General features: G+C 41.6%; 1 protein-coding gene across 1 annotated transcript in view; it reads left to right on the plus strand.

Annotated features, from left to right (window-relative positions):
• Positions 1-13,065: 13,065 nt before the first annotated feature.
• LOC139220757 (CD276 antigen-like) overlaps positions 13,066-27,069 on the plus strand; it is a 119,656-nt gene continuing 105,652 nt past the window's right edge. The window contains exons 1-5 of the mRNA XM_070852589.1: positions 13,066-13,109; positions 16,893-16,983; positions 17,737-18,054; positions 18,892-19,161; positions 19,419-19,601. Coding sequence (XP_070708690.1) covers positions 16,911-16,983; positions 17,737-18,054; positions 18,892-19,161; positions 19,419-19,601 — 844 coding nt within the window. The 5' untranslated portion in view covers positions 13,066-13,109; positions 16,893-16,910. The remainder of the gene's footprint in view (positions 13,110-16,892; positions 16,984-17,736; positions 18,055-18,891; positions 19,162-19,418; positions 19,602-27,069) is intronic.

The following is a 27,069-nucleotide window of genomic DNA, read 5'->3' on the forward strand; positions in this document are numbered from 1 at the left end:
TGACACTAAGACAAGTTTCCTGCCTTGGTGCAGCAAATAAAGCTGTTCTATATTAAACAATGAATCCTCTTCGGTTCAAATAACCATAAATTAACTTCCATAAATTATAATTAATAACCATAAATTAACTTCTGTCTCAGACAGAGAAACTTGAGACTGAAGGGTGAAATGATACTTGATTTTTTTTACTGCATGTTGTTCCTGCTTTGTTCTCATGTCCTCAGACTGAACGGTGCTTAAAAAGATTTACTCATCAAAGAAGTAAAAGGATGAACATAGTACCGCCCCTGGGAACTGATTAGAATCAGGATATATATATATATATATATATATTTATAGTCCTTAGGATCATTTAGGAGGACGTCAGCTAACAGAGATGCCTTCTCAGGGAGAAGAGTCATTCTCCCTCAGTCCTCTACTGCCAAGTTAGTTAAAATCTTCAGTTAAAATCTACCAGAAATTAACTTCTGTCTCAGTGTAGAGACGACAGAAACGTCTCCAAGGAAGAGACTGAAGGGTGAAATGATACTTTACATGTTACAAGTATTTCAGCTCCACAGATCTATTTCCTCCCCCTGTGTTACTTTTCCATTCACACTAGTAGATGTGATGTTTGCCAAAAATAATATTGACCAAATCTGCTAATTCTTTGGGGAGATTATCTTTGTATGAGATAATTTGTTCATTATGGTCCAATGTTTTCTATTTTGTAGCCTTTGTACGATCACCTGTTAACATTTATCCAATTTATATATCTGGTCAGATTATCTGTACGTTTCAATAAGAGAGTATTTTGTATCAACCATGGTTTTTACTTTGTGTTTGGTAGATTATTTTTCTCTGTTGTACCGAAGCTTCTCTACAAAACATCTTGTACCTGTTTATTTCCCTTTTTAATGGTGCCACATTTGTAAGGAACATGCATTTGTGGGATGAGCAGCAGAGCCGAGGATGTCGGTTGTTGCCAAATCTTTTCTGCCAATCAGATAAAAGTCTTCAAACTACACACATGCATAACATAATTAAAGCTGTGAGCAGCATTGGAGGAGAAACAAAGAGGAAAGCAGAGAATGTCAGTAACACTGGAAACATGTTCAGCTGCTTCCAAACAGGTTTACATCCATTAGAGAGTCACCATCGGCCCCTCGGCTCCAAACGGCTCTTCAGTCACTGTTTTCATAAAAGCCTTGTTTTTATGCTTTTTTGTTATAAAAGATAGTTACTATTTAACTTTGTAATCAAACCTTTAAATGAACAGCTGCACACAGGAAACAAATCAAATAAATAAAGTCCAGAAGCTGCCTCTCTTTTGGTTTTCGTTCATTTCTTTGAAGGAAAAGTGAAGTGTTCACTTTCTCCAGACGTCCTTGTGTTACCTGGCCTGTACCACCACACTGGCTGTCCTCAGCGTCTGCCCCCCTTCCTACTTTCACATAATGGTACGATCCTAGTCTGTTCTCCCATGTGATTGGCTGCCTGGTTATTTTCCCACCATCTCCTAATCACAGACTGATCTGAAGTCAGGACGATTCCCCCCAAAAAATGGGAATTTTACCCAACGTGCATTTAATCCCTTTTCCTCTTTTACATGTATAGATTCTTTAAAGCAACTTAAACATTCAGTGACATTTACTACAGAAAAACATGTCAAGTTTCAAGTGTGACAAAGAAAAACAAATCTCAGCCCCACCCCCCCAACACAGAGAGCGGGACATGAAAAGCACCAACACAATGAAATACAATACAAACTATGTTTGTTGATTCAGACCCTTTGTCTCGTTATATGATCATCTTTAAGAATGCTCTGTGCCGTGGTACTTTAGTTGTGGATTATTGATACTGTCAAAAGACTTCTTCTTTAGGTAGAGGAGATTGGAGCCAGCTTGCAAGTTATAACAAAGTTTAATCTTACATGTAAGAGGAGCGTTTGACAGTGCAACAACATCATGGAGGTTACAGAGTAAAAGGCTCATCTGGTGAGCATATACAGTTAGGTTTTATAATGGGCGTTGTGGGTGTAGTTCTCACACATCGTGTGATCATCTACTGGCGTGAGAACTTCTTCTTGTCCTTGTAGATATGAGGCTTCCCACCGTTGCAGAGCACACCCTCGATTGCACAGCATCAACTTTTTCATAAAACACGCTCAGGACGGTTCACTGTAATCTAGGACATTAGAACTGTTCAAATGTTTGAAACTCACCTTTTAACAACAAAATCCAGCCGTTTAAAATCAGCTAGTTGTGTCTCAGGTGTTCATCAGACAGGCCACCATCTTGGAAAAGGTCACTGGGTCACATGACTGCACCAGGAAGTTCAGCAGCCGTCACTGAGGGACTTCTGCAGGTAAATTCAATAGAAAGCTGTGAAGGGACATTTCCAGGATATTTCAAAAGCTCTGTGACACCTGAGTCATCGTGGGTTCTTATGAGTTAAAGTGGTGCTTAGAAGGAGAAATGAAGGAACAGCAGCGTCTATTTTGTGCAAAAATAATAAAAAAAGTCAGTGGTTTGAAGTGGACCGGCCTTGTGTTGCTCCTTTCTGGTCTTTTCCATCACTCAAAGCGCTGCAACGCTACATTCACCCATTCACAGATACAGATCACACAGTTTGCTTTTTTTTTACCTTAAACTTAGTTACATTAAACATTGATGACTAATTAAGCATCAAACCAAATCCTGCTCAGGACCCCACCAGTCTCAGTCCGGCCCTGATCGGATGCTCTTTGTATGATGCAGCCAGAGACCTGGGCAGGATGTGGTTTAACCTGCAGGGATCTTTATTTCTGCACTTTACAACCAAACACAAAGGAGCTCGTGTTCGTCCTCTACGAGACGTCCGGCAGCAGGTTTTTCCTCAGCTGCTGCAAAAGTGTGAAATCATTCCATCAGACTGTTATTTTTCAGAAATAGCTTAAAATAAAATAAAATAAAATGTGCAATCACCTTTTTACAACAACAATCAGTTCAGTTTGTGCAAAGAAAAAAGTACAAAGAGATTTTTAGCACCAACCTGTGAACAATGACCTGATGTCCTCTGCACATCTTTCCAGAACACTGACAGATGAAGGGGAGTTTGCTAACAGCAGCCAGACACAGGCAGTGAGGGCTCAGCTCACTCTGATCAAGCGGCGTTTTTTGTTTGTTTTTTGTCCAAAAGTGTCCGAATCAGAACTTGTGACGCTCCAGAACGTTCAGAGCAGGAACGTTCTGGAATGCTGGAAGCGACCAATCAGAATGGACGCTGCGTCACAGAGCGGGAACAGCTGGAACAGCTGGAACACACGGTGCCGTTCTGCACTGCTGAGGGTAAGTTGAGAGAAAATGCTGCTGTGATTGTGTTATTTTCTTTGGAAATTTAGCCATTTATGTCATGTTTGGTGCATATTATTCACTGTTACATACTATTATGTTACCGAGCTGTTAATAGAAGTTTTCTACATGTTTCAGTTTTCAGTCCGCCCCGTGTCACGTGACCTTGTATTTCCTGCTGTAAACACTGGGCATGTTTGCAGAGGGAAAAGGACCAGAAGGCGATTCATGTGTTTTCATGTCTTCTGCAGGAATGTGTTTTATTTAAAGTTCTAAATGTTGTCTGTGTTTAGTCACTCATCCACACACACTGTGTCACTGTAGCCACCGGGTGGCGCTGTTTTCTCCTCTTTGATGTGTTTCTCTTCCATTGTTTTCAGGAGATTTGTTGTTCAAATGTACTGAATGTAAAAGGTTTTCCTGTGAAAAATGAATAGCTCTTGATAAGTAATTGGTCAAATGAGTTAAATACATATTGTAATGTGAAATTAATTAATGTATATGTATTTTGAGAAATCAATGAAATCACACAGTGCCGTTTTGCATTGCTGAGGGAGCAGAAGGCAATTATTGTGTTTTAATCTCTTCTGGAGAGCAAATAAATGCTGGAGAACAGTCCACTGAGTCGTCCTGCTTCATGTCCATCCACACACCCGTCACAAAAGGACGGTCTTTTCTCTGGACACACGGGGACGCATAATAATGTTGGAAAACAATTAGAAAGGGCAATTTGCATAATATGGGACTTTTAGTGCTTCAAAATGACACCTGAATGCAGCACTTTAGTGAATGTTATTTCACATTGTTTCCACTTGGCCTAGAGTTCAGAATCTATTCATCATCATTTGGATGGTAGATTTACAGGACTGAATATTTCACACCACACTTCACCAGGAGGAGTTTGTCCCTCTGGCCTGAATGAGACCGGATCACTTTGTCCTGCCTGGAGAATTATTACTGAGCACTTATTGTTATTGATCCCTCAGCTCCTCCTGCTGACACCATCAGGCTCTGAGTGATTCACACTCAAACACTACGTTAAATATCTTTATCAGTTCCTTAATCACTACATTATATTTACATCATGTGATATCTTGATATTTGATACCACACATAGACTGCAGGTGAGGAACAGCAGATCTGCTTCATCAAAGGAGACACTTCAAAATAAAACAGGCAGCAGAAAGATGTTGGCTGAGTCAAAGTGCTACATGTGAGCTATTGTAAAGTAATGTAAAGCTATTTGATTCAGAAACTTGTGGGACCAGTCGGTCAGGTGTGTTTCGTCATCACCTGCTGTGTGTTTCGTTTCTTCTCCTCCATGAATCAGTATCAGAGGACATTCAGCATGAACACCTGGAGGGTCAAGTGTGTCGTCTTTGCCGTGGTCCTGACTTTTCTGCCTAATTGTGCAGGAGGAGGTGAGTGAGGCGTTCACAGCCCGTCAGATCTTTTTCACTAAAAACTTCACACCTGTCTGAACTTGCCATACTGTCGTCATGGTTACTTTAACCAGAGGAAGCGATAATATCAGGAAACAAACAAAGTGAGATTCATAGCAGCTCATCATTCAGTCACATGTATTTTACACAGTAAACTTTGTATTTGGGGTCTTGTTTAAAATGGAGATCTTCAGCTTCAGTTTGTTTCAGTCACTCAGAGTTTTATTTAACTGAAACACAACAAGCTCACCATGTTTGTATGACTTGTTTAGTCTTTCAGCCAAAGACCAAAAGTGGCTCTAATAAGTTTTGAAAGTCAAATCAAGAATCATTCTGGGAAACAAGTGCACTACTCTCTGAACAGACTCTGATGGCATCATTTCCTTGTTACCACAAACAGTCAGAGTGTGACGCTGGATTGAACTCAGAGTTTTATTTAACTGAAACACAACATTCAGGGACATTTACTTCTCCCTGAACTCAACTGTCTCTTTACCTGACTCTCAGATGCTGAGGTGTCCTGTGTCTTCATGGAGAGCTGCATGTTACCGTGCAGCTTCCAGGCCGGTGTTGATCCCCTCGTCCACTGGGTGGATGTGATGCAGGAAGACACTTATGTCCACTCCTACTACCACAGCAAAAACCGGCTGGCAGATCAGGACCAGCGCTTCAGGGGCAGGACGTTGATGTTCAGGGATCAGATCTCCAGAGGAAACGGCTCGCTCCTGCTGAAGAGGGTGGAGGTTCAGGACCAGGGCAGATACAGGTGCTACACCAGCACCATCACCAGCGATGATAAGGCATCTTACATCAACCTAAAAGTGGACGGTATGAGAGACACACAGCAAAACACATAAAAACACAAGGAAATGCAAAGAAAACATTGAACTGTGTGTTTCCTGAACTGAGATTAAAACTCAAAATAAAAAGATTAAATAAAAGGCAATAAGGCAGCATGTGAAAGAAATCTAACAGAATCTAAACCGTGCAAAATGAAAAATGTGCAATTACACATGTGCAACTTGGGGATGTGTAACATCTGAGGGAGTTTTAGACTCATCAGTTCAGGAGTCTGATGGCAGTGGGAGAGAAAGAGTTGTTCAGTCTAGAGGTCCGACACTTCACACTTCTGTCCCTCCGGCCTGAGGGTAGAAGTGTGAACAGTCCATGTTGGAGGTGGGTGGAGTCCCTGAGGGTGGAGGCAGCTCTCCTGTGGACTCTGCGGTGGTAGATGCTCTGCAGAGGGAAGTGGAGTCCTGGTGATCTTCACCTCTCTCTGCAGGCGTCTGCGGTCCACAGCAGTCGTGCTGCCGTAGCTCACGGTGATGCAGCTGGTCCAGATGCTCTCAAGAGTGCAGCTGTAGAAGTTGCTGAGGATCTTGGTCGACATGCCTCAGCCTCCTCAGGAAGTCCAGCCGCTGTTCAGCCTTCTTAAGCAGCTGTGTGGTGTTGAGTGTCCAGGTGAGGTCCTCACTGATGTGGACGCCCAGGTACTTGTAGCTGCTCACTCAAGTTCTCTGATCTTTCATCTTTTGATATGCAGATGTAGAGTAATTCTCTTTTCTCCCTTTTGTTGCAGCTCCGGTCAGTAAAGTCGACATCCAGCAGGAAGGAAACTGGATCACCTGCAGATCAGAGGGGATCTACCCTGAGCCTGAGCTCACCTGGTCCACCATCCCTCCGTCCACAGTGACCCTGAACACACCAACCACCAACCAGACGGAGCAGCAGCTCTACAGCATCAGCAGCTCTCTGATGCTCTCAGATAAAGTCACTGATCTGGTCTACAGCTGCACCGTCAGCACTCGCAGCAGCTGGAAGAGAAACACGTTTAACACAACTAAACAAGGTCAGTGTTTGTGAGAAGTGAGGAACTTTATTAAACTAAAGTCATTAGGAATGAATGATAGAAATGTTAAGATAGTTTCTCATTGTTTAGATTGATCGACTCCTTACTACTCTTCAAATCCAGACTCAAAACCCATCTCTTCACACTTTCCTACTCTCTCTGATTCATTTTGCACTGCTACTGTATTTTACTGCTTGTTTTATACCTGTTTTACACCTGTTTTATTTATTATATTGTATGTTTTGTATTCTGTACGGCGACCTTGTGAGCCTTGAAAGGCGCCCTAAAAATAAAATGTATTATTATTATTAGTATTATTATTGTAAAATGGTATTACTGTGCTTTAATCTGTAATTATTTATTTATTAGGGAACCTCTGATTTCTTATAACAATACTTTGATATGGATTCATGACGTGTATATAAGTCACCTAACATTTGATGCTTCACTTGTAGAAAGTTCACTTAACACTCTTTTCTGTTTCAGAGCCTCCAGTTGATGAGGAAACACCTGGAAGTGCAGGAGCTGTAATCAGAGGTCTCAGTTTGTTTGTGGTAATCGTAGCTGTGGCAGCATTTTGTATTTATCAATTGAAAAGGAAGAACCAACACAGTGTCAGGGTAAACAACATCTGGATCTGGAACAGACTCCTTTCATCCTTACGGTCTAGTTACAGTTCTCTACAGTCAGGTTGGCATTAAGCAACAACTTTGGCACATGTATGGCTGCTTCTGGTGATTTCTGATGTGTGATGCTGTTATTATTTAGATGTCATGTTTTTATTGTGTTTCTCTCCATGATTGGTGACACAAAGACAAGTTTCCTGCGTTGGTGCAGCAAATATAGCTGTTCTATATTAAACAATGAATCCTCTTCAGTTCAAATAACCATAAATTAACTTCCATAAATTATAATTAATAACCATAAATTAACTTCTGTCTCAGACAGAGAAACTTGAGACTGAAGGGTGAAATGATACTTGATTTTTTTTACTGCATGTTGTTCCTGCTTTGTTCTCATGTCCTCAGACTGAACGGTGCATTAAAAAGATTTACTCATCAAAGAAGTAAAAGGATGAACATAGTACCGCCCCTGGGAACTGATTAGAATCAGGATATATATATATATATATATATATTTATAGTCCTTAGGATCATTTAGGAGGACGTCAGCTAACAGAGATGCCTTCTCAGGGAGAAGAGTCATTCTCCCTCAGTCCTCTACTGCCAAGTTAGTTAAAATCTTCAGTTAAAATCTACCAGAAATTAACTTCTGTCTCAGTGTAGAGACGACAGAAACGTCTCCAAGGAAGAGACTGAAGGGTGAAATGATACTTTACATGTTGTTCCTGCTTTGTTCTCATGTCCTCAGACTGAACAACAATCACGCCTCATTTCCACAAAGTATTTCAGCTCCACAGATCTATTTCCTCCCCCTGTGTTACTTTTCCATTCACACTAGTAGATGTGATGTTTGCCAAAAATAATATTGACCAAATCTGCTAATTCTTTGGGGAGATTATCTTTGTATGAGATAATTTGTTCATTATGGTCCAATGTTTTCTATTTTGTAGCCTTTGTACGATCACCTGTTAACATTTGTCCAATTTATATATCTGGTCAGATTATCTGTACGTTTCAATAAGAGAGTATTTTGTATCAACCATGGTTTTTACTTTGTGTTTGGTAGATTATTTTTCTCTGTTGTACCGAAGCTTCTCTACAAAACATCTTGTACCTGTTTATTTCCCTTTTTAATGGTGCCACATTTGTAAGGAACATGCATTTGTGGGATGAGCAGCAGAGCCGAGGATGTCGGTTGTTGCCAAATCTTTTCTGCCAATCAGATAAAAGTCTTCAAACTACACACATGCATAACATAATTAAAGCTGTGAGCAGCATTGGAGGAGAAACAAAGAGGAAAGCAGAGAATGTCAGTAACACTGGAAACATGTTCAGCTGCTTCCTAACAGGTTTACATCCATTAGAGAGTCACCATCGGCCCCTCGGCTCCAAACGGCTCTTCAGTCACTGTTTTCATAAAAGCCTTGTTTTTATGCTTTTTTGTTATAAAAGATAGTTACTATTTAACTTTGTAATCAAACCTTTAAATGAACAGCTGCACACAGGAAACAAATCAAATAAATAAAGTCCAGAAGCTGCCTCTCTTTTGGTTTTCGTTCATTTCTTTGAAGGAAAAGTGAAGTGTTCACTTTCTCCAGACGTCCTTGTGTTACCTGGCCTGTACCACCACACTGGCTGTCCTCAGCGTCTGCCCCCCTTCCTACTTTCACATAATGGTACGATCCTAGTCTGTTCTCCCATGTGATTGGCTGCCTGGTTATTTTCCCACCATCTCCTAATCACAGACTGATCTGAAGTCAGGACGATTCCCCCAAAAAATGGGAATTTTACCCAACGTGCATTTAATCCCTTTTCCTCTTTTACATGTATAGATTCTTTAAAGCAACTTAAACATTCAGTGACATTTACTACAGAAAAACATGTCAAGTTTCAAGTGTGACAAAGAAAAACAAATCTCAGCCCCACCCCCCCAACACAGAGAGCGGGACATGAAAAGCACCAACACAATGAAATACAATACAAACTATGTTTGTTGATTCAGACCCTTTGTCTCGTTATATGATCATCTTTAAGAATGCTCTGTGCCGTGGTAGTTTAGTTGTGGATTATTGATACTTCACAACCTACTGAACTAAAATGATCTGGCTCAGTGTGAACAGTCGTACCATTAGAGTTCAATCATGAATCATCTTTTAGTTTTCTTTAGTTTCGTTGTCTAGAGAGCGTGTGTGTGTTTCTGAGAGGCCGTGGAAATGTGTTCAGTCAGCTTGTTTTAACTAAACTAAAGATGCTCAGTTCACTCAGAATTTTACTTGAAGGAGAAAAAGGTTCTTATGAGGCACCAAAGCTAGCAAAAGATGATTTGGGTTAAAATAATAAGTCAAATACAAAAGACTGAGTCAGACTGTCAGACTGGAGCAGAGTGATGGAGAGAGTTTGATAAAAGAAGTTTTAGAACAAGGTTCAGGAACAACGACCACACCTCATTTACACAAAGTATTTCAGCTCCACGGAGCCGTTTCTTCCCCCTTTGACTCAGTTTTCACATCCCTCCCTCTAAAACCACCTCAACCACCAAAGTAGAATCATGGGGGATTTAAAACTGACTAAACTGAGCACAAGGAGCACATTTCTGATCTCGTCTTTGAGATCCTGTCCAAGATCTGAGATGTTAAACATGTCACAGCATCAACTTTTTCATAAAACACGCTCAGGACGGTTCACTGTAATCTAGGACATTAGAACTGTTCAAATGTTTGAAACTCACCTTTTAACAACAAAATCCAGCCGTTTAAAATCAGCTAGTTGTGTCTCAGGTGTTCATCAGACAGGCCACCATCTTGGAAAAGGTCACTGGGTCACATGACTGCACCAGGAAGTTCAGCAGCCGTCACTGAGGGACTTCTGCAGGTAAATTCAATAGAAAGCTGTGAAGGGACATTTCCAGGATATTTCAAAAGCTCTGTGACACCTGAGTCATCGTGGGTTCTTATGAGTTAAAGTGGTGCTTAGAAGGAGACATGAAGGAACAGCAGCGTCTATTTTGTGCAAAAATAATAAAAAAAGTCAGTGGTTTGAAGTGGACCGGCCTTGTGTTGCTCCTTTCTGGTCTTTTCCATCACTCAAAGCGCTGCAACGCTACATTCACCCATTCACAGATACAGATCACACAGTTTGCTTTTTTTTTTACCTTAAACTTAGTTACATTAAACATTGATGACTAATTAAGCATCAAACCAAATCCTGCTCAGGACCCCACCAGTCTCAGTCCGGCCCTGATCGGATGCTCTTTGTATGATGCAGCCAGAGACCTGGGCAGGATGTGGTTTAACCTGCAGGGATCTTTATTTCTGCACTTTACAACCAAACACAAAGGAGCTCGTGTTCGTCCTCTACGAGACGTCCGGCAGCAGGTTTTTCCTCAGCTGCTGCAAAAGTGTGAAATCATTCCATCAGACTGTTATTTTTCAGAAATAGCTTAAAATAAAATAAAATAAAATGTGCAATCACCTTTTTACAACAACAATCAGTTCAGTTTGTGCAAAGAAAAAAGTACAAAGAGATTTTTAGCACCAACCTGTGAACAATGACCTGATGTCCTCTGCACATCTTTCCAGAACACTGACAGATGAAGGGGAGTTTGCTAACAGCAGCCAGACACAGGCAGTGAGGGCTCAGCTCACTCTGATCAAGCGGCGTTTTTTGTTTGTTTTTTGTCCAAAAGTGTCCGAATCAGAACTTGTGACGCTCCAGAACGTTCAGAGCAGGAACGTTCTGGAATGCTGGAAGCGACCAATCAGAATGGACGCTGCGTCACAGAGCGGGAACAGCTGGAACAGCTGGAACACACGGTGCCGTTCTGCACTGCTGAGGGTAAGTTGAGAGAAAATGCTGCTGTGATTGTGTTATTTTCTTTGGAAATTTAGCCATTTATGTCATGTTTGGTGCATATTATTCACTGTTACATACTATTATGTTACCGAGCTGTTAATAGAAGTTTTCTACATGTTTCAGTTTTCAGTCCGCCCCGTGTCACGTGACCTTGTATTTCCTGCTGTAAACACTGGGCATGTTTGCAGAGGGAAAAGGACCAGAAGGCGATTCATGTGTTTTCATGTCTTCTGCAGGAATGTGTTTTATTTAAAGTTCTAAATGTTGTCCGTGTTTAGTCACTCATCCACACACACTGTGTCACTGTAGCCACCGGGTGGCGCTGTTTTCTCCTCTTTGATGTGTTTCTCTTCCATTGTTTTCAGGAGATTTGTTGTTCAAATGTACTGAATGTAAAATGTTTTCCTGTGAAAAATGAATAGCTCTTGATAAGTAATTGGTCAAATGAGTTAAATACATATTGTAATGTGAAATTAATTAATGTATATGTATTTTGAGAAATCAATGAAATCACACAGTGCCGTTTTGCATTGCTGAGGGAGCAGAAGGCAATTATTGTGTTTTAATCTCTTCTGGAGAGCAAATAAATGCTGGAGAACAGTCCACTGAGTCGTCCTGCTTCATGTCCATCCACACACCCGTCACAAAAGGACGGTCTTTTCTCTGGACACACGGGGACGCATAATAATGTTGGAAAACAATTAGAAAGGGCAATTTGCATAATATGGGACTTTTAGTGCTTCAAAATGACACCTGAATGCAGCACTTTAGTGAATGTTATTTCACATTGTTTCCACTTGGCCTAGAGTTCAGAATCTATTCATCATCATTTGGATGGTAGATTTACAGGACTGAATATTTCACACCACACTTCACCAGGAGGAGTTTGTCCCTCTGGCCTGAATGAGACCGGATCACTTTGTCCTGCCTGGAGAATTATTACTGAGCACTTATTGTTATTGATCCCTCAGCTCCTCCTGCTGACACCATCAGGCTCTGAGTGATTCACACTCAAACACTACGTTAAATATCTTTATCAGTTCCTTAATCACCACATTATATTTACATCATGTGATATCTTGATATTTGATACCACACATAGACTGCAGGTGAGGAACAGCAGATCTGCTTCATCAAAGGTGTGGAGACACTTCAAAATAAAACAGGCAGCAGAAAGATGTTGGCTGAGTCAAAGTGCTACATGTGAGCTATTGTAAAGTATGTAAAGCTATTTGATTCAGAAACTTGTGGGACCAGTCGGTCAGGTGTGTTCGTCATCACCTGCTGTGTGTTTCGTTTCTTCTCCTCCATGAATCAGTATCAGAGGACATTCAGCATGAACACCTGGAGGGTCAAGTGTGTCGTCTTTGCCGTGGTCCTGACTTTTCTGCCTAATTGTGCAGGAGGAGGTGAGTGAGGCGTTCACAGCCCGTCAGATCTTTTTCACTAAAAACTTCACACCTGTCTGAACTTGGCGTACTGTCGTCATGGTTACTTTAACCAGAGGAAGCGATAATATCAGGAAACAAACAAATCTAGATTCATAGCAGCTCATCATTCAGTCACATGTATTTTACACAGTAAACTTTGTATTTGGGGTCTTGTTTAAAATGGAGATCTTCAGCTTCAGTTTGTTTCAGTCACTCAGAGTTTTATTTAACTGAAACACAACAAGCTCACCATGTTTGTATGACTTGTTTAGTCTTTCAGCCAAAGACCAAAAGTGGCTCTAATAAGTTTTGAAAGTCAAATCAAGAATCATTCTGGGAAACAAGTGCACTACTCTCTGAACAGACTCTGATGGCATCATTTCCTTGTTACCACAAACAGTCAGAGTGTGACGCTGGATTGAAATGTGCTCTCTCTGGTTTGTAGGGTGAGTCTCTCATTAACAGGCTGTCTGTCTGTTGAATGGAAATAAATGTGGTTGAACCTTTAAAGTCAGCTCACTGCCTTTTGTCCTGAACTGAACTGTTCCTTTACCTGGTGTGTTTACTGACTCTCTCCGTCCTCTGGTCTCTCACTAAGGGAGGTGAGTGAGGCGTTCACGGCCCCGTTTGTCCTCCCACTCACAGACTGATCTGATGTCAGGAAAAGGAACTTAAACATTCAGTGACATTTACTTCTCCCTGAACCTCAGTGTCTCTTTTCCTGACTCTCAGATGCTGAGGTGTCCTGTGTCTTCATGGAGAGCTGCATGTTACCGTGCAGCTTCCAGGCCGGTGGTGATCCCCTCGTCCACTGGATATATGGGAGGAAGGGAGACACTTATGTCCACTCCTACTACGGCAGCAAAGACCAGCTGGGAGGTCAGGAGCAGCTCTTCAGGGGCAGGACGTTGATGTTCAGGGATCAGATCTCCAGAGGAAACGCCTCGCTCCAGCTGATGAGGGTGGAGGTTCAGGACCAGGGCAGATACAGGTGCTACACCAGCACCATCAGAGGAAACAAGGAATCATTCATCGACCTAACAGTGGACGGTATGAGAGACACACAGTGAAACAGTGGGGGTGAGCGACACTGTATCGATCCGATACCCAGTAAACTAAGGGGCCAGTGTTGGCGACACTGGTACTTTTTACTTAGAAAAGCAGCTCATCTACCTTCATGTAGGGGAGAGCAGTGCTTCATAATTTATCCAGTGAATCCATCTTCAATATGCAAATTTGAATGAAATTGTAAAATTGGAATTTTCATTATCATTGAATGATTTTGTGATTTTTCCTTTAATTAGTTGATCATGATTATTATCATAATAAAACACAGGACAAAGATTTTAGGCATACAGGTATATAGCTTTCAATTCCAGTAAAATAATCCACTTATTTCAACTGTCTGAATAGTCTATATTTAATCAGTCTGCTAAAATTACACTTACATTACTTTCACTTTTTAATTTTTCTTTTGACTGTGTTGTTGTGTGTTTATACAAATGTGGTGTTTCCACTGTAGCCTCTTTGTTGCAGCCTGCAGTATTTTAGTCTGCACTGAGGAAATACAGGAGTTCACTCACAGCTTGAGCAGCAGAAGGAACTCAAGTTCTCTGATGTTATGATATGCAAATGAGACATTTTCTATGAAAATATGCACTCATTTGCAAACATTTCCAAAAGAAATCTGAACAACAGCTAAAGCTGGTTCAACATTCATTTGTTTCATTTTGTTGACATATTACAGCAAAATGTTTTTACAGAGGATCTTCTCCATAAATCAGAAAATACTGTCAGTTGTAGATATTATTAGTTAGTTATATTTGTAGTTATACTTTCCCCATATTTCTGTCTGTGAACTCGTGAGTTCTTTTGTTGCAGCTCCGGTCAGTAAAGTCGACATCCAGCAGGAAGGAAACTGGATCACCTGCAGCTCAGAGGGGATCTACCCTGAGCCTGAGCTCACCTGGTCCACCAGCCCTCCGTCCAACAAGACCCTGAACACACCAACCACCAACCAGACGGAGCAGCAGCTCTACAACATCAGCAGCTCTCTGATGCTCTCAGATAAAGTCACTGATCTGGTCTACAGCTGCACCGTCAGCACTCGCAGCAGCTGGAAGAGAAACACGTTTAACACAACTAAACAAGGTCAGTGTTAGTGAGAAGTGAGGAACTTTATTAAACTAAAGTCATTAGGAATGAATGATAGAAATGTTAAGATAGTTTCTCATTGTTTAGATTGTAAAATGGTATTACTGTGCTTTAGTCTGTAATTATTTATTTATTAGGGAACCTCTGATTTCTTATAACAATACTTTGATATGGATTCATGACGTGTATATAAGTCACCTAACATTTGATGCTTCACTTGTAGAAAGTTCACTTAACACTCTTTTCTGTTTCAGAGCCTCTAGTTGATGAGGAAACACCTGGAAGTAAAGAAGCTGTAAACTTAGTGGTTGTAGTCAGTTTGTTTGTGGTAATCGTAGCTGTAGCAGCATTCATTATTTATAGAAGGATAAATGGTGGCCGTCAAGAACAACAAAGAGACGCACAATCAACTAGAAGTGAACCCCCTGAGTGAGTAGATCCTCTGTACTGAACACATCAGCACTGCTGCACTGGAACAGACTCCTTTAATCCTTATGGTCTAGTTACAGTTCTCTACAGTCAGGTTGGCATTAAGCAACAACTTTGGCACATGTATGGCTGCTTCTGGTGATTTCTGATGTGTGATGCTGTTATTATTTAGGTTATATTATATTTTTATTGTGTTTCTCTCCATGATTGGTGACACTAAGACAAGTTTCCTGCCTTGGAAATCCTCTTCAGTTCAAATCTACTATAAATTAACTTCTGTCTCAGCTGGAAAGATGAACTAAATTAGTCGACACAGCTGTTTGATGTGTTTCAGCCCTGATTTTTATAAAATGTTGTTTGCAGAGAAGAGACGATCCCACTGGGACAAAGAGAAGACGATGGGTAAGAAGCAGAAACTGCACCAGTTTGTTTGTTTCTAACATGCTTCACTTCTGAAGTGCAGTATGTTGCTCCTGCTTTGTTCTCATGTCCTCAGACTGAACATCAGTGTTTTCTTTTACCTTAAACTTAGTTACATTAAATATTGATGACTAATTAAGCATCAAACCAAATCCTGCTCAGGACAAGTCTCATGATGCAGCCGGAGACCTGGACAGGATGTGGTTTAACCTGCAGTGTTTTTTATCTGCTTCAGGACTCCAGCTAATCTCACAGCCATCACCATTATACCAGACTGCACCATGCTGTCGGTGAGAGGGCTGAATCACTTAAACTGGTGACGGAGGTGCAGCCTTCAGCCCGGCTGCGTGGATCGTGAGGAGGCTCAGGTCCTTCGACGTGAACACCAGGCCAGCTCTGTGGTGGGGATGGAGCTGGACAGCAGGAGGCAGTGACGGAGAAGAGGATGAGAGGAAAGCTGAAGGCCATCGTGGACAATCCCTCTCATCCCCTCCACGCCGAGCTGAGGAGACTCAGGAGCACTTTCAGCCACAGATTCCTCCAACCAAGAGCCTCTAAGCGACCTCTAACATAGTTTTTCTTTTCCTTTGTGTTCAGGTGAATGAAAAATCAATGTTAAACTGATTAAAAACTTGTTATTATGTAAGATAAGTGTTATTTTGTGATCTTTTCTTAACAGTCCCTCCTCGTTGCAGTAAGCCTTCAGCTCCTCTAGATCATCCTCACATTTATTTTTGATAGCAGACGGTTCACTGTTTTGAGACCCCATGATTAAGATTTCATGCAATTAGTAAAAAAAACATGAAGCTCTTCTGTATATCCCCTCTTCATACGTCCTCAATGAATTCACTGATCACTTTGCCAGCTAAAGTTAAGGAAGGCGGTTACGTTTCAATTGCTATATAACTTATAAATCTTTAATATACGAGCTACAGACAAAATGCTAGAAGTAGGCCGACGGTCAGCATTGATACCCAGCAGCCAGAATTTTGTTGTAAAGAAATTTAACAGTCGATTTCAAATCAGTCTTATAATCGATACCACAGTGCAGCGTCGAGCTGCGAGGTCCTTTACAGTAGCAGAGAGTGATCATACGTAACAAATGATCAACTCTGCTTCCCTTTAGAGACCCTTTTAGTTTGGAAGCTGCTATAAACCACTGAAAGAAGTTATTAAATGTAGTCGGGATTAAAGGGTGTAGAAACATGTTGACTGACAACTCAGAGTGAAAGTATTTCAAACATCTCCTCTCCGGTTCATCTCCATTTTCTATCGTCATGTCAACATGGTCATCATTACATTCAGAAACTTGTGGGACCAGTCGGTCAGGTGTGTTCGTCATCACCTGCTGTGTGTTTAGTCTCTTCGTCTCCATGAATCAGTGTCAGAGGACATTCAGCATGAACACCTGGAGGGTCAAGTGTGTCGTCTTTGCCGTGGTCCTGACTTTTCTGCCTAATTGTGCAGGAGGAGGTGAGTGAGGCGTTCACAGCCCGTCAGATCTTTTTCACTAAAAACTTCACACCTGTCTGAACTTGGCGTACTGTCATCATGGTTACTTTAACCAGAGGAAGCGATAATATCAGGAAACAAACAAATCTAGATTCATAGCAGCTCATCATTCAGTCACATGTATTTTACACAGTAAACTTTGTATTTGGGGTCTTGTTTAAAATGGAGATCTTCAGCTTCAGTTTGTTTCAGTCACTCAGAGTTTTATTTAACTGAAACACAACAAGCTCACCATGTTTGTATGACTTGTTTAGTCTTTCAGCCAAAGACCAAAAGTGGCTCTAATAAGTTTTGAAAGTCAAATCAAGAATCATTCTGGGAAACAAGTGCACTACTCTCTGAACAGACTCTGATGGCATCATTTCCTTGTTACCACAAACAGTCAGAGTGTGACGCTGGATTGAAATGTGCTCTCTCTGGTTTGTAGGGTGAGTCTCTCATTAACAGGCTGTCTGTCTGTTGAATGGAAATAAATGTGGTTGAACCTTTAAAGTCAGCTCACTGCCTTTTGTCCTGAACTGAACTGTTCCTTTACCTGGTGTGTTTACTGACTCTCTCCGTCCTCTGGTCTCTCACTAAGGGAGGCGAGTGAGGCGTTCACGGCCCCGTTTGTCCTCCCACTCACAGACTGATCTGACGTCAGGAAAAGGAACTTAAACATTCAGTGACATTTACTTCTCCCTGAACCTCAGTGTCTCTTTTCCTGACTCTCAGATGCTGAGGTGTCCTGTGTCTTCATGGAGAGCTGCATGTTACTGTGCAGCTTCCAGGCCGGCGATGATCCCGTCGTCCACTGGAGGTTTGGGAGGAAGGGAGACACTTATGTCCACTCCTACTACCACAGCAAAGACCAGCTGGGAGGTCAGGACCAGCACTTCACGAACAGGACGTTGATGTTCAGGGATCAGATCTCCAGAGGAAACGCCTCGCTCCAGCTGATGAGGGTGGAGGTTCAGGACCAGGGCAGATACAGGTGCTACACCAGCACCATCAGAGGAAACAAGGAATCATTCATCGACCTAACAGTGGACGGTATGAGAGACACACAGTGAAACAGTGGGGGTGAGCGACACTGTATCGATCCGATACCCAGTAAACTAAGGGGCCAGTGTTGGCGACACTGGTACTTTTTACTTAGAAAAGCAGCTCATCTACCTTCATGTAGGGGAGAGCAGTGCTTCATAATTTATCCAGTGAATCCATCTTCAATATGCAAATTTGAATGAAATTGTAAAATTGGAATTTTCATTATCATTGAATGATTTTGTGATTTTTCCTTTAATTAGTTGATCGTGATTATTATCATAATAAAACACAGGACAAAGATTTTAGGCATACAGGTATATAGCTTTCAATTCCAGTAAAATAATCCACTTAGATTTATTTCAACTGTCTGAATAGTCTATATTTAATCAGTCTGCTAAAATTACACTTACATTACTTTCACTTTTTAATTTTTCTTTTGACTGTGTTGTTGTGTGTTTATACAAATGTGGTGTTTCCACTGTAGCCTCTTTGTTGCAGCCTGCAGTATTTTAGTCTGCACTGAGGAAATACAGGAGTTCACTCACAGCTTGAGCAGCAGAAGGAACTCAAGTTCTCTGATGTTATGATATGCAAATGAGACATTTTCTATGAAAATATGCACTAATTTGCAAACATTTCCAAAAGAAATCTGAACAACAGCTAAAGCTGGTTCAACATTCATTTGTTTCATTTTGTTGACATATTACAGCAAAATGTTTTTACAGAGGATCTTCTCCATAAATCAGAAAATACTGTCAGTTGTAGATATTATTAGTTAGTTATATTTTTAGTTATACTTTCCCCATATTTCTGTCTGTGAACTCGTGAGTTCTTTTGTTGCAGCTCCGGTCAGTAAAGTCGACATCCAGCAGGAAGGAAACTGGATCACCTGCAGATCAGAGGGGATCTACCCTGAGCCTAAGCTCACCTGGTCCACCATCCCTCCGTCCACAGTGACCCTGAACACACTAACCACCAACCAGACGGAGCAGCAGCTCTACAACATCAGCAGCTCTCTGATGCTCTCAGATAAAGTCACTGATCTGGTCTACAGCTGCACCGTCAGCACTCGCAGCAGCCGGAAGAGAAACACGTTTAACACAACTAAACAAGGTCAGTGTTTGTGAGAAGTGAGGAACTTTATTAAACTAAAGTCATTAGGAATGAATGATAGAAATGTTAAGATAGTTTCTCATTGTTTAGATTGTAAAATGGTATTACTGTGCTTTAGTCTGTAATTATTTATTTATTAGGGAACCTCTGATTTCTTATAACAATACTTTGATATGGATTCATGACGTGTATATAAGTCACCTAACATTTGATGCTTCACTTGTAGAAAGTTCACTTAACACTCTTTTCTGTTTCAGAGCCTCCAGTTGATGAGGAAACACCTGGAAGTAAAGGAACTGTAATCATCTCAGTGGTTGCAGTCAGTTTGTTTGTGGTAATCCTAGCTGTAGCAGTATTTTGTGTTTGTAAAAGGAAAAACGGTGGCCGTCAAGAACAACAAAGAGACGCACAGGTCAATCAACAAGAGCTGGAAACCTTAAGTGAGTAGATCCTCTGTACTGAACACATCAGCACTGCTGCACTGGAACAGACTCCTTTCATCCTTATGGTCTAGTTACAGTTCTCTACAGTCAGGTTGGCATTAATCAACAACTTTGGCACATGTATGGCTGCTTCTGGTGATTTCTGATGTGTGATGCTGTTATTATTTAGGTTATATTATATTTTTATTGTGTTTCTCTCCATGATTGGTGACACTAAGACAAGTTTCCTGCCTTGGAAATCCTCTTCTGTTCAAATCTACTATAAATTAACTTCTGTCTCAGCTGGAAAGATGAACTAAATTAGTCGACACAGCTGTTTGATGTGTTTCAGCCCTGATTTTTATAAAATGTTGTTTGCAGAGAAGAGACGATCCCACTGGGACAAAGAGAAGAAAATGGGGAAGAAGGAGAGAGAGGAGGAGCCAGAGACTGAAGGATGAGAGGATATCTGATGCACTTATGAACTGCACTGCAAACTTGAAGAGGAAACACCTTCAGCTTTTTGTTTAGTTGTATTTCCAACATGTTGTTCCTGCTTTGTCCTCATGTCCTCAGACTGAACGGTGCAATATGAAGACATGAAGAACAGACTGAGAACATCAGACTGGAGCAGAGTGATGGAAAGAGTCTGATAAATGAAGCTTCAGGAACAATGACCACACCTCATTTCCACAAAGTATTTCAGCTCCACAGATCTGTTTCTTCCTTTTATCTTCATGGTCTCTGTTAGTGAAGCAGGTGCTGAAGCTGTCGGCCACAGGCTGCATGTGTGTGGAGCTTTGCTACCAGCTGGTGCTTATTCATCAAGATTTTATAACCCATAAGAACCATTTTCTACTTTAATCATGGGGGATTTAAAACTGACTAAACTGAGCACAAGGAGCACATTTCTGATGTCGTCTTTGAGATCCTGTCCAAGATCTGAGATGTTAAACATGTCACAGCATCAACTTTTTCATAAAACATGCTCAGGACGGTTCACTGTAATCTAGGACATTAGAACTGTTCAAATGTTTGAAACTCACCTTTTAACAACAAAATCCAGCCGTTTAAAATCAGCTAGTTGTGTCTCAGGTGTTCATCAGACAGGCCACCATCTTGGAAAAGGTCACTGGGTCACATGACTGCACCAGGAAGTTCAGCAGCCGTCACTGAGGGACTTCTGCAGGTAAATTCAATAGAAAGCTGTGAAGGGACATTTCCAGGATATTTCAAAAGCTCTGTGACACCTGAGTCATCGTGGGTTCTTATGAGTTAAAGTGGTGCTTAGAAGGAGACATGAAGGAACAGCAGCGTCTATTTTGTGCAAAAATAATAAAAAAAGTCAGTGGTTTGAAGTGGACCGGCCTTGTGTTGCTCCTTTCTGGTCTTTTCCATCACTCAAAGCGCTGCAACGCTACATTCACCCATTCACAGATACAGATCACACAGTTTGCTTTTTTTTTTTACCTTAAACTTAGTTACATTAAACATTGATGACTAATTAAGCATCAAACCAAATCCTGCTCAGGACCCCACCAGTCTCAGTCCGGCCCTGATCGGATGCTCTTTGTATGATGCAGCCAGAGACCTGGGCAGGATGTGGTTTAACCTGCAGGGATCTTTATTTCTGCACTTTACAACCAAACACAAAGGAGCTCGTGTTCGTCCTCTACGAGACGTCCGGCAGCAGGTTTTTCCTCAGCTGCTGAAAAAGTGTGAAATCATTCCATCAGACTGTTATTTTCCAGAAATAGCTTAAAATAAAATAAAATAAAATGTGCAATCACCTTTTTACAACAACAATCAGTTCAGTTTGTGCAAAGAAAAAAGTACAAAGAGATTTTTAGCACCAACCTGTGAACAATGACCTGATGTCCTCTGCACATCTTTCCAGAACACTGACAGATGAAGGGGAGTTTGCTAACAGCAGCCAGACACAGGCAGTGAGGGCTCAGCTCACTGGATCACTGGATCACTGCACTCAGTTCAACCTGTGCAGCCAAACCCTGCAGCTGTCTACGTCACCGCCGTCCCGCTTTGTCTTCTTCGGATCTGAAGCGTCTCCTCTTTTTATTTCAGAATCTCTCTCCCTCTCGTTTTTTGTTTGGTGTGTCACCAGAAAATCAGTCCGAGTTTTCCGACGTCAAACATTTTGTTTCCGCGCGCTCCATCCCGCGGTTTTCACGCGCCTCCCCCACAGTTTGAGAACCACTGACTTACACACAGAAATTAATTTGACACCAAATGTGATGTTTTCTGATGAAGCGGCGTTTTTTGTTTTGATTTGTTTTTTAAAATCATCAAAAGTGTCCGAATCAGAACTTGTGACGTTTCAGAACTTTCAGAGCAGGAACGTTCTAGAATGCTGGAAGCGAAGCGACCAATCAGAATCGACGGTGCTTCACAGAGCGGGAACACACACACACACACACACACACACACACACACACACACACACACACGAAACATGAGATGTGGATCAGTGGGGATATAAAGCAGGATGATCGTGGTGTGTTTACTGACTCTCTCCGTCCTCTGGTGTCTCACTGAGGGAGGTGAGTGAGGCGTTCACGGCCCCAGTTGTTCTCCCACTCACAGACTGATCTGACGTCAGGATGATTCCCCCAAAAAATGGGAATTTTACCCAACATGCATTTAACCCTTATTCCTCTTTTACAAGTTATTCTTTTTTTTTTTTTTTTTAAAAAAGAAACATTTACTTCTCCCAGAACTGAACTGTTCCTTTACCTGATGTGTTCCAGATGTTGACGTATCCTGTGCATGTTACCGTGCAGCTTCCAGGCCGGCGATGATCCCCTCGTCCACTGGAGGTTTGGGATGAAGAGAAGGACTAAAGTCCACTCCTACCACAGCAACAAGACCAGCTGGGAGGTCAGGACGTTCATCACTGTACACAGTTACTTTACGTTTGAATCTTCCACATATTCAGTGTGGGGGTGTGAGATTCCCTCCAACACCTCGGGATCATTGTGGCACAGAGGTCATCATGCCGGTTTTAATCATTCTACATAGAAATTAGTTATAGTACTGAACTAATTTACGTCTGGCCTCTCTAATAAACCTGTGTCGGAGTTCAGTGGGACCTGGACGTCACTCTTGGTCAACATTCGTTACAATTCTGTGCAGGTGGGAGTCTGGAGACACTTCACAGCAACAAACAGTCAGAGGAGCAGCTTACAAGAGATCCATCCATTTTTGATCACAACATATTGTCTAAAGCTGAAGGCATATCGTAATTGGTTCATCCATGCCACTCTTTGTATGTTGCCCCTCAAAATGATAAATAGGTATTAGGAAAAGGTTTGGATTCGAGATCGAACCATACGGTTTCTGTTGTGCAGAATGTGAAACCATTAAACATCTTTTCTATTCTTGTTCAGTAGTTTCATCTTCTTGGCAGGATTAGTTTGACTGGATAGGTAATAAAATAGAAAACATCACACCATATAATGAACAACAAATTGTCTCAAAATCTCCCCAAAGAATTATATAGAATAGATAGAATAGCTGTGCCAAGGAAGGAAACTTGTCTTTGTGTCACCAATCATCATGGGGAGAAACACAATAAAAACATGAAACATAAACAATCAGTCAATCAGTCTTTATTTATATAGCGCCAATTCACAACAGCGTTCTCTCAAGACGCTTTCAATAAAGAGCAGGTCTAGACCAAACTCTTTAATTAGAGAGAGACCCAACGATTCAGGAATTCAAAATGAAGGATTCAAGAATCCCCACATGAGCAGCATCAGATGTTATATTGAGCAACAGTGGCAAGGAAAAACTCCCCTTTAACGGGAAGAAACCTCGAACAGAACCAGGCTCAGTGTGGGCGGCTTCTGTAGGGGTCCGTGTTGGGTGGAGAGAGAGAGAGAGAGAGAGAGAGACACAGAGAGAGAGAGAGAGAGAAACACAAACAGCAACCAACATACTAACAATGACTATACCACTAACAATAGGAGTGTGACATTAGCATTAGCAATATGGTAGTGTTGAAAAACATGACGAGTGGCCGACAATCCGCAGCAGTGATTCATGAAGCCAGAGAACCACATCAGCAGGACCAGGACCAGGATCCACAGGAACTAGAGAACCACATCAGCAGGACCAGGACCAGGATCCACAGGAGCCTGAGATGAGAAAGGCACAGAAAGGCTCTGGAAAGATAGCAAGTTAGTAACAGATACTAGAAAATTTGCCGCAGAAATTTTAGGCGGGGGCCGCCGTGGTGCGTGCAACGTCCATATTGCTAAACAGACCTCACTTTGAGCGCCACCACAGATCGCTCAAGACGTGTGAGTGAGTGAGTGAGTGTGTGTGAGAGAGAGAGAGAGAGAGAGTGTGTATGTGAGTGTGAGTGAGTGTGTGAGTGAGTGAGTGAGTGTGTGAGAGAGTGAGTGAGTGAGTGTGTGAGAGAGTGAGTGTGAATGAGTGTGTGAGTGAGTGTGTGTGTGTGTGTGTGTGTGTGTGTGTGAGAGTGTGTGAGTGTGTGAGTGTGAGTGTGTGTGAGAGAGAGAGAGAGAGAGAGAGAGTGTGTATGTGAGTGTGCGAGTGTGTGTGTGTGTGTGTGTGTGTGTGTGTGTGTGTGTGAGAGAGTGAGTGTGTGTGTGTGTGTGTGTGTGTGTGACAGTTCAATTTGTTCAGTTCAAATCTCTGCTGGTCAAATTTCATCTATCACCTGATTCCCACCAACTGAGCATGCTCAGTGTCTCTGTGGGGCTAATCAGCTGCAGCTGCGAGGTCGCTACGGCGACGGAGCCACTCTGAGGAGACACAGCTCTTTTCATGGAGATTTGGGCTGTGATACGCCTTCGCAAGGCCCACTGCTTTGCATAGCTGGCACAATAGTGGGCCTTGCTTGCAAGCGGCCCCCTAATTAAGCAGACATGAGACATAATGATGGAGAGGAAGAGGAGGATAGAGAATAGAGGAGCTCAGTGCACCATAGGAGTCCCCCGGCAGTCTGAGCCTATAGCAGCATAACTAGGGGCTGGTCTAAGGCCTGATCCAGCCCTTAAATATATGCCTTGTCAGAAAGGAAGGTTTTTAGTCTACTCTTAAATGTAGAGAGGGTGTCTGCCCCCCGAACCCAGACTGGAAGGAGGTTCCACAGGAGAGGAGCCTGATAGCTGAAAGCTCTGGCTCCATCACTACTTTAGAGGACTTTAGGAACCACCAGTAGGCCTGCAGTCTGGGAGCACAGTGCTCTAGTGGGGTAGTACGGTACTATGAGCTCTTTAAGATATGATGGAGCCTGAACATTAAGAGCTTTGTAGGTGAGGAGAAGGATTTTAAACTCTGAAGAGCCAGTGAAGAGAAGCCAGTACAGGAGAAATGTGATCTCTCTAAGTCACCTACTAGTGATGGGAATCTCAGCTCTTTTTAGAGAGCTGGTTCTTTCGGCTCCCAAGTGGCTCCTCAGATTTTTTTGTTGCTTCATTAAATTTATTACCAAATTATGTGTAAAATGAATTACTAATGTAAACATTATATAGAATATTTGTTTATATTGCCTTATTAATTTTAAATTATTTAGTTTTACTGGGGTCGTGGAGCTCTGGGCTGCAGGTCTTGGTGGCTGTGGTGTTGTCCTGGATGATGCTGTAGACATCGTAGGAGCAGTAGACACACTGGCACCTTCATTAACAGCAGCTTCCCTCACTTGTCTTTCCTCCTCTAACTGAATTGATGGGTGAACAGTAGGCACATGTCTGTGCAGGTTGTTTGTGGAGCCTGCTTGATATGAAATTTTAATTTCTGCACTCTGTCCTTGAACTATCAATAATATTAAAATGTGTCCTAATCGTACTACGTTTTGTCACTCATTTTTCTCCCCTGTCCTGCCTGCAGTCTCTGACTATGTAACAGTGCTCTCTGTGTGTCTGTAACATGACTGTAGAGAACTGTAACTAGACCATAAGGATGAAAGGAGTCTGTTCCAGTGCAGCAGTGCTGATGTGTTCAGTACAGCGGATCTACTCACTTAAGGTTTCCAGCTCTTGTTGATTGACCTGTGCGTCTCTTTGTTGTTCTTGACGGCCACCGTTTTTCCTTTTACGAACACAAAATACTGCTACAGCTACGATTACCACAAACAAACCAGCTACAACCCCTCCGATTACAGCTCCTTTACTTCCAGGCGTTTCCTCATCAACTTGAGGCTCTGAAACAGAAAAGAGTGTTAAGTGAACTTTCTACAAGTGAAGCATCAAATGTTAGGTGACTTATATACACGTCATGAATCCATATCAAAGTATTGTTATAAGAAATCAGAGGTTCCCTAATAAATAAATAATTACAGACTAAAGCACAGTAATACCATTTTACAATCTAAACAATGAGAAACTATCTTAACATTTCTATCATTCATTCCTAATGACTTTAGTTTAATAAAGTTCCTCACTTCTCACAAACACTGACCTTGTTTAGTTGTGTTAAACGTGTTTCTCTTCCAGCTGCTGTGAGTGCTGACGGTGCAGCTGTAGACCAGATCAGTGACTTTATCTGAGAGCATCAGAGAGCTGCTGATGTTGTAGAGCTGCTGCTCCGTCCGCTGGAGGCTGGTTGTGGTGTTCAGGGTCTTGTTGGACGGAGGGCTGGTGGACCAGGTGAGCTCAGGCTCAGGGTAGATCCCCTCTGATCTGCAGGTGATCCAGTTTCCTGCCTGCTGGATGTCGACTTTACTGACTGGAGCTGCAACAAAAGAACTCACGAGTTCACAGACAGAAATATGGGGAAAGTATAACTAAAAATATAACTAACTAATAATATCTACAACTGACAGTATTTTCTGATTTATGGAGAAGATCCTCTGTAAAAACATTTTGCTGTAATATGTCAACAAAATGAAACAAATGAATGTTGAACCAGCTTTAGCTGTTGTTCAGATTTCTTTTGGAAATGTTTGCAAATTAGTGCATATTTTCATAGAAAATGTCTCATTTGCATATCATAACATCAGAGAACTTGAGTTCCTTCTGCTGCTCAAGCTGTGAGTGAACTCCTGTATTTCCTCAGTGCAGACTAAAATACTGCAGGCTGCAACAAAGAGGCTACAGTGGAAACACCACATTTGTATAAACACACAACAACACAGTCAAAAGAAAAATTAAAAAGTGAAAGTAATGTAAGTGTAATTTTAGCAGACTGATTAAATATAGACTATTCAGACAGTTGAAATAAATCTAAGTGGATTATTTTACTGGAATTGAAAGCTATATACCTGTATGCCTAAAATCTTTGTCCTGTGTTTTATTATGATAATAATCATGATCAACTAATTAAAGGAAAAATCACAAAATCATTCAATGATAATGAAAATTCCAATTTTACAATTTCATTCAAATTTGCATATTGAAGATGGATTCACTGGATAAATTATGAAGCACTGCTCTCCCCTACATGAAGGTAGATGAGCTGCTTTTCTAAGTAAAAAGTACCAGTGTCGCCAACACTGGCCCCT

The sequence above is a fragment of the Pempheris klunzingeri genome, chromosome 21 (genome assembly GCF_042242105.1).
Source record: "Pempheris klunzingeri isolate RE-2024b chromosome 21, fPemKlu1.hap1, whole genome shotgun sequence".
Classification (NCBI taxonomy): domain Eukaryota; kingdom Metazoa; phylum Chordata; class Actinopteri; order Acropomatiformes; family Pempheridae; genus Pempheris; species Pempheris klunzingeri.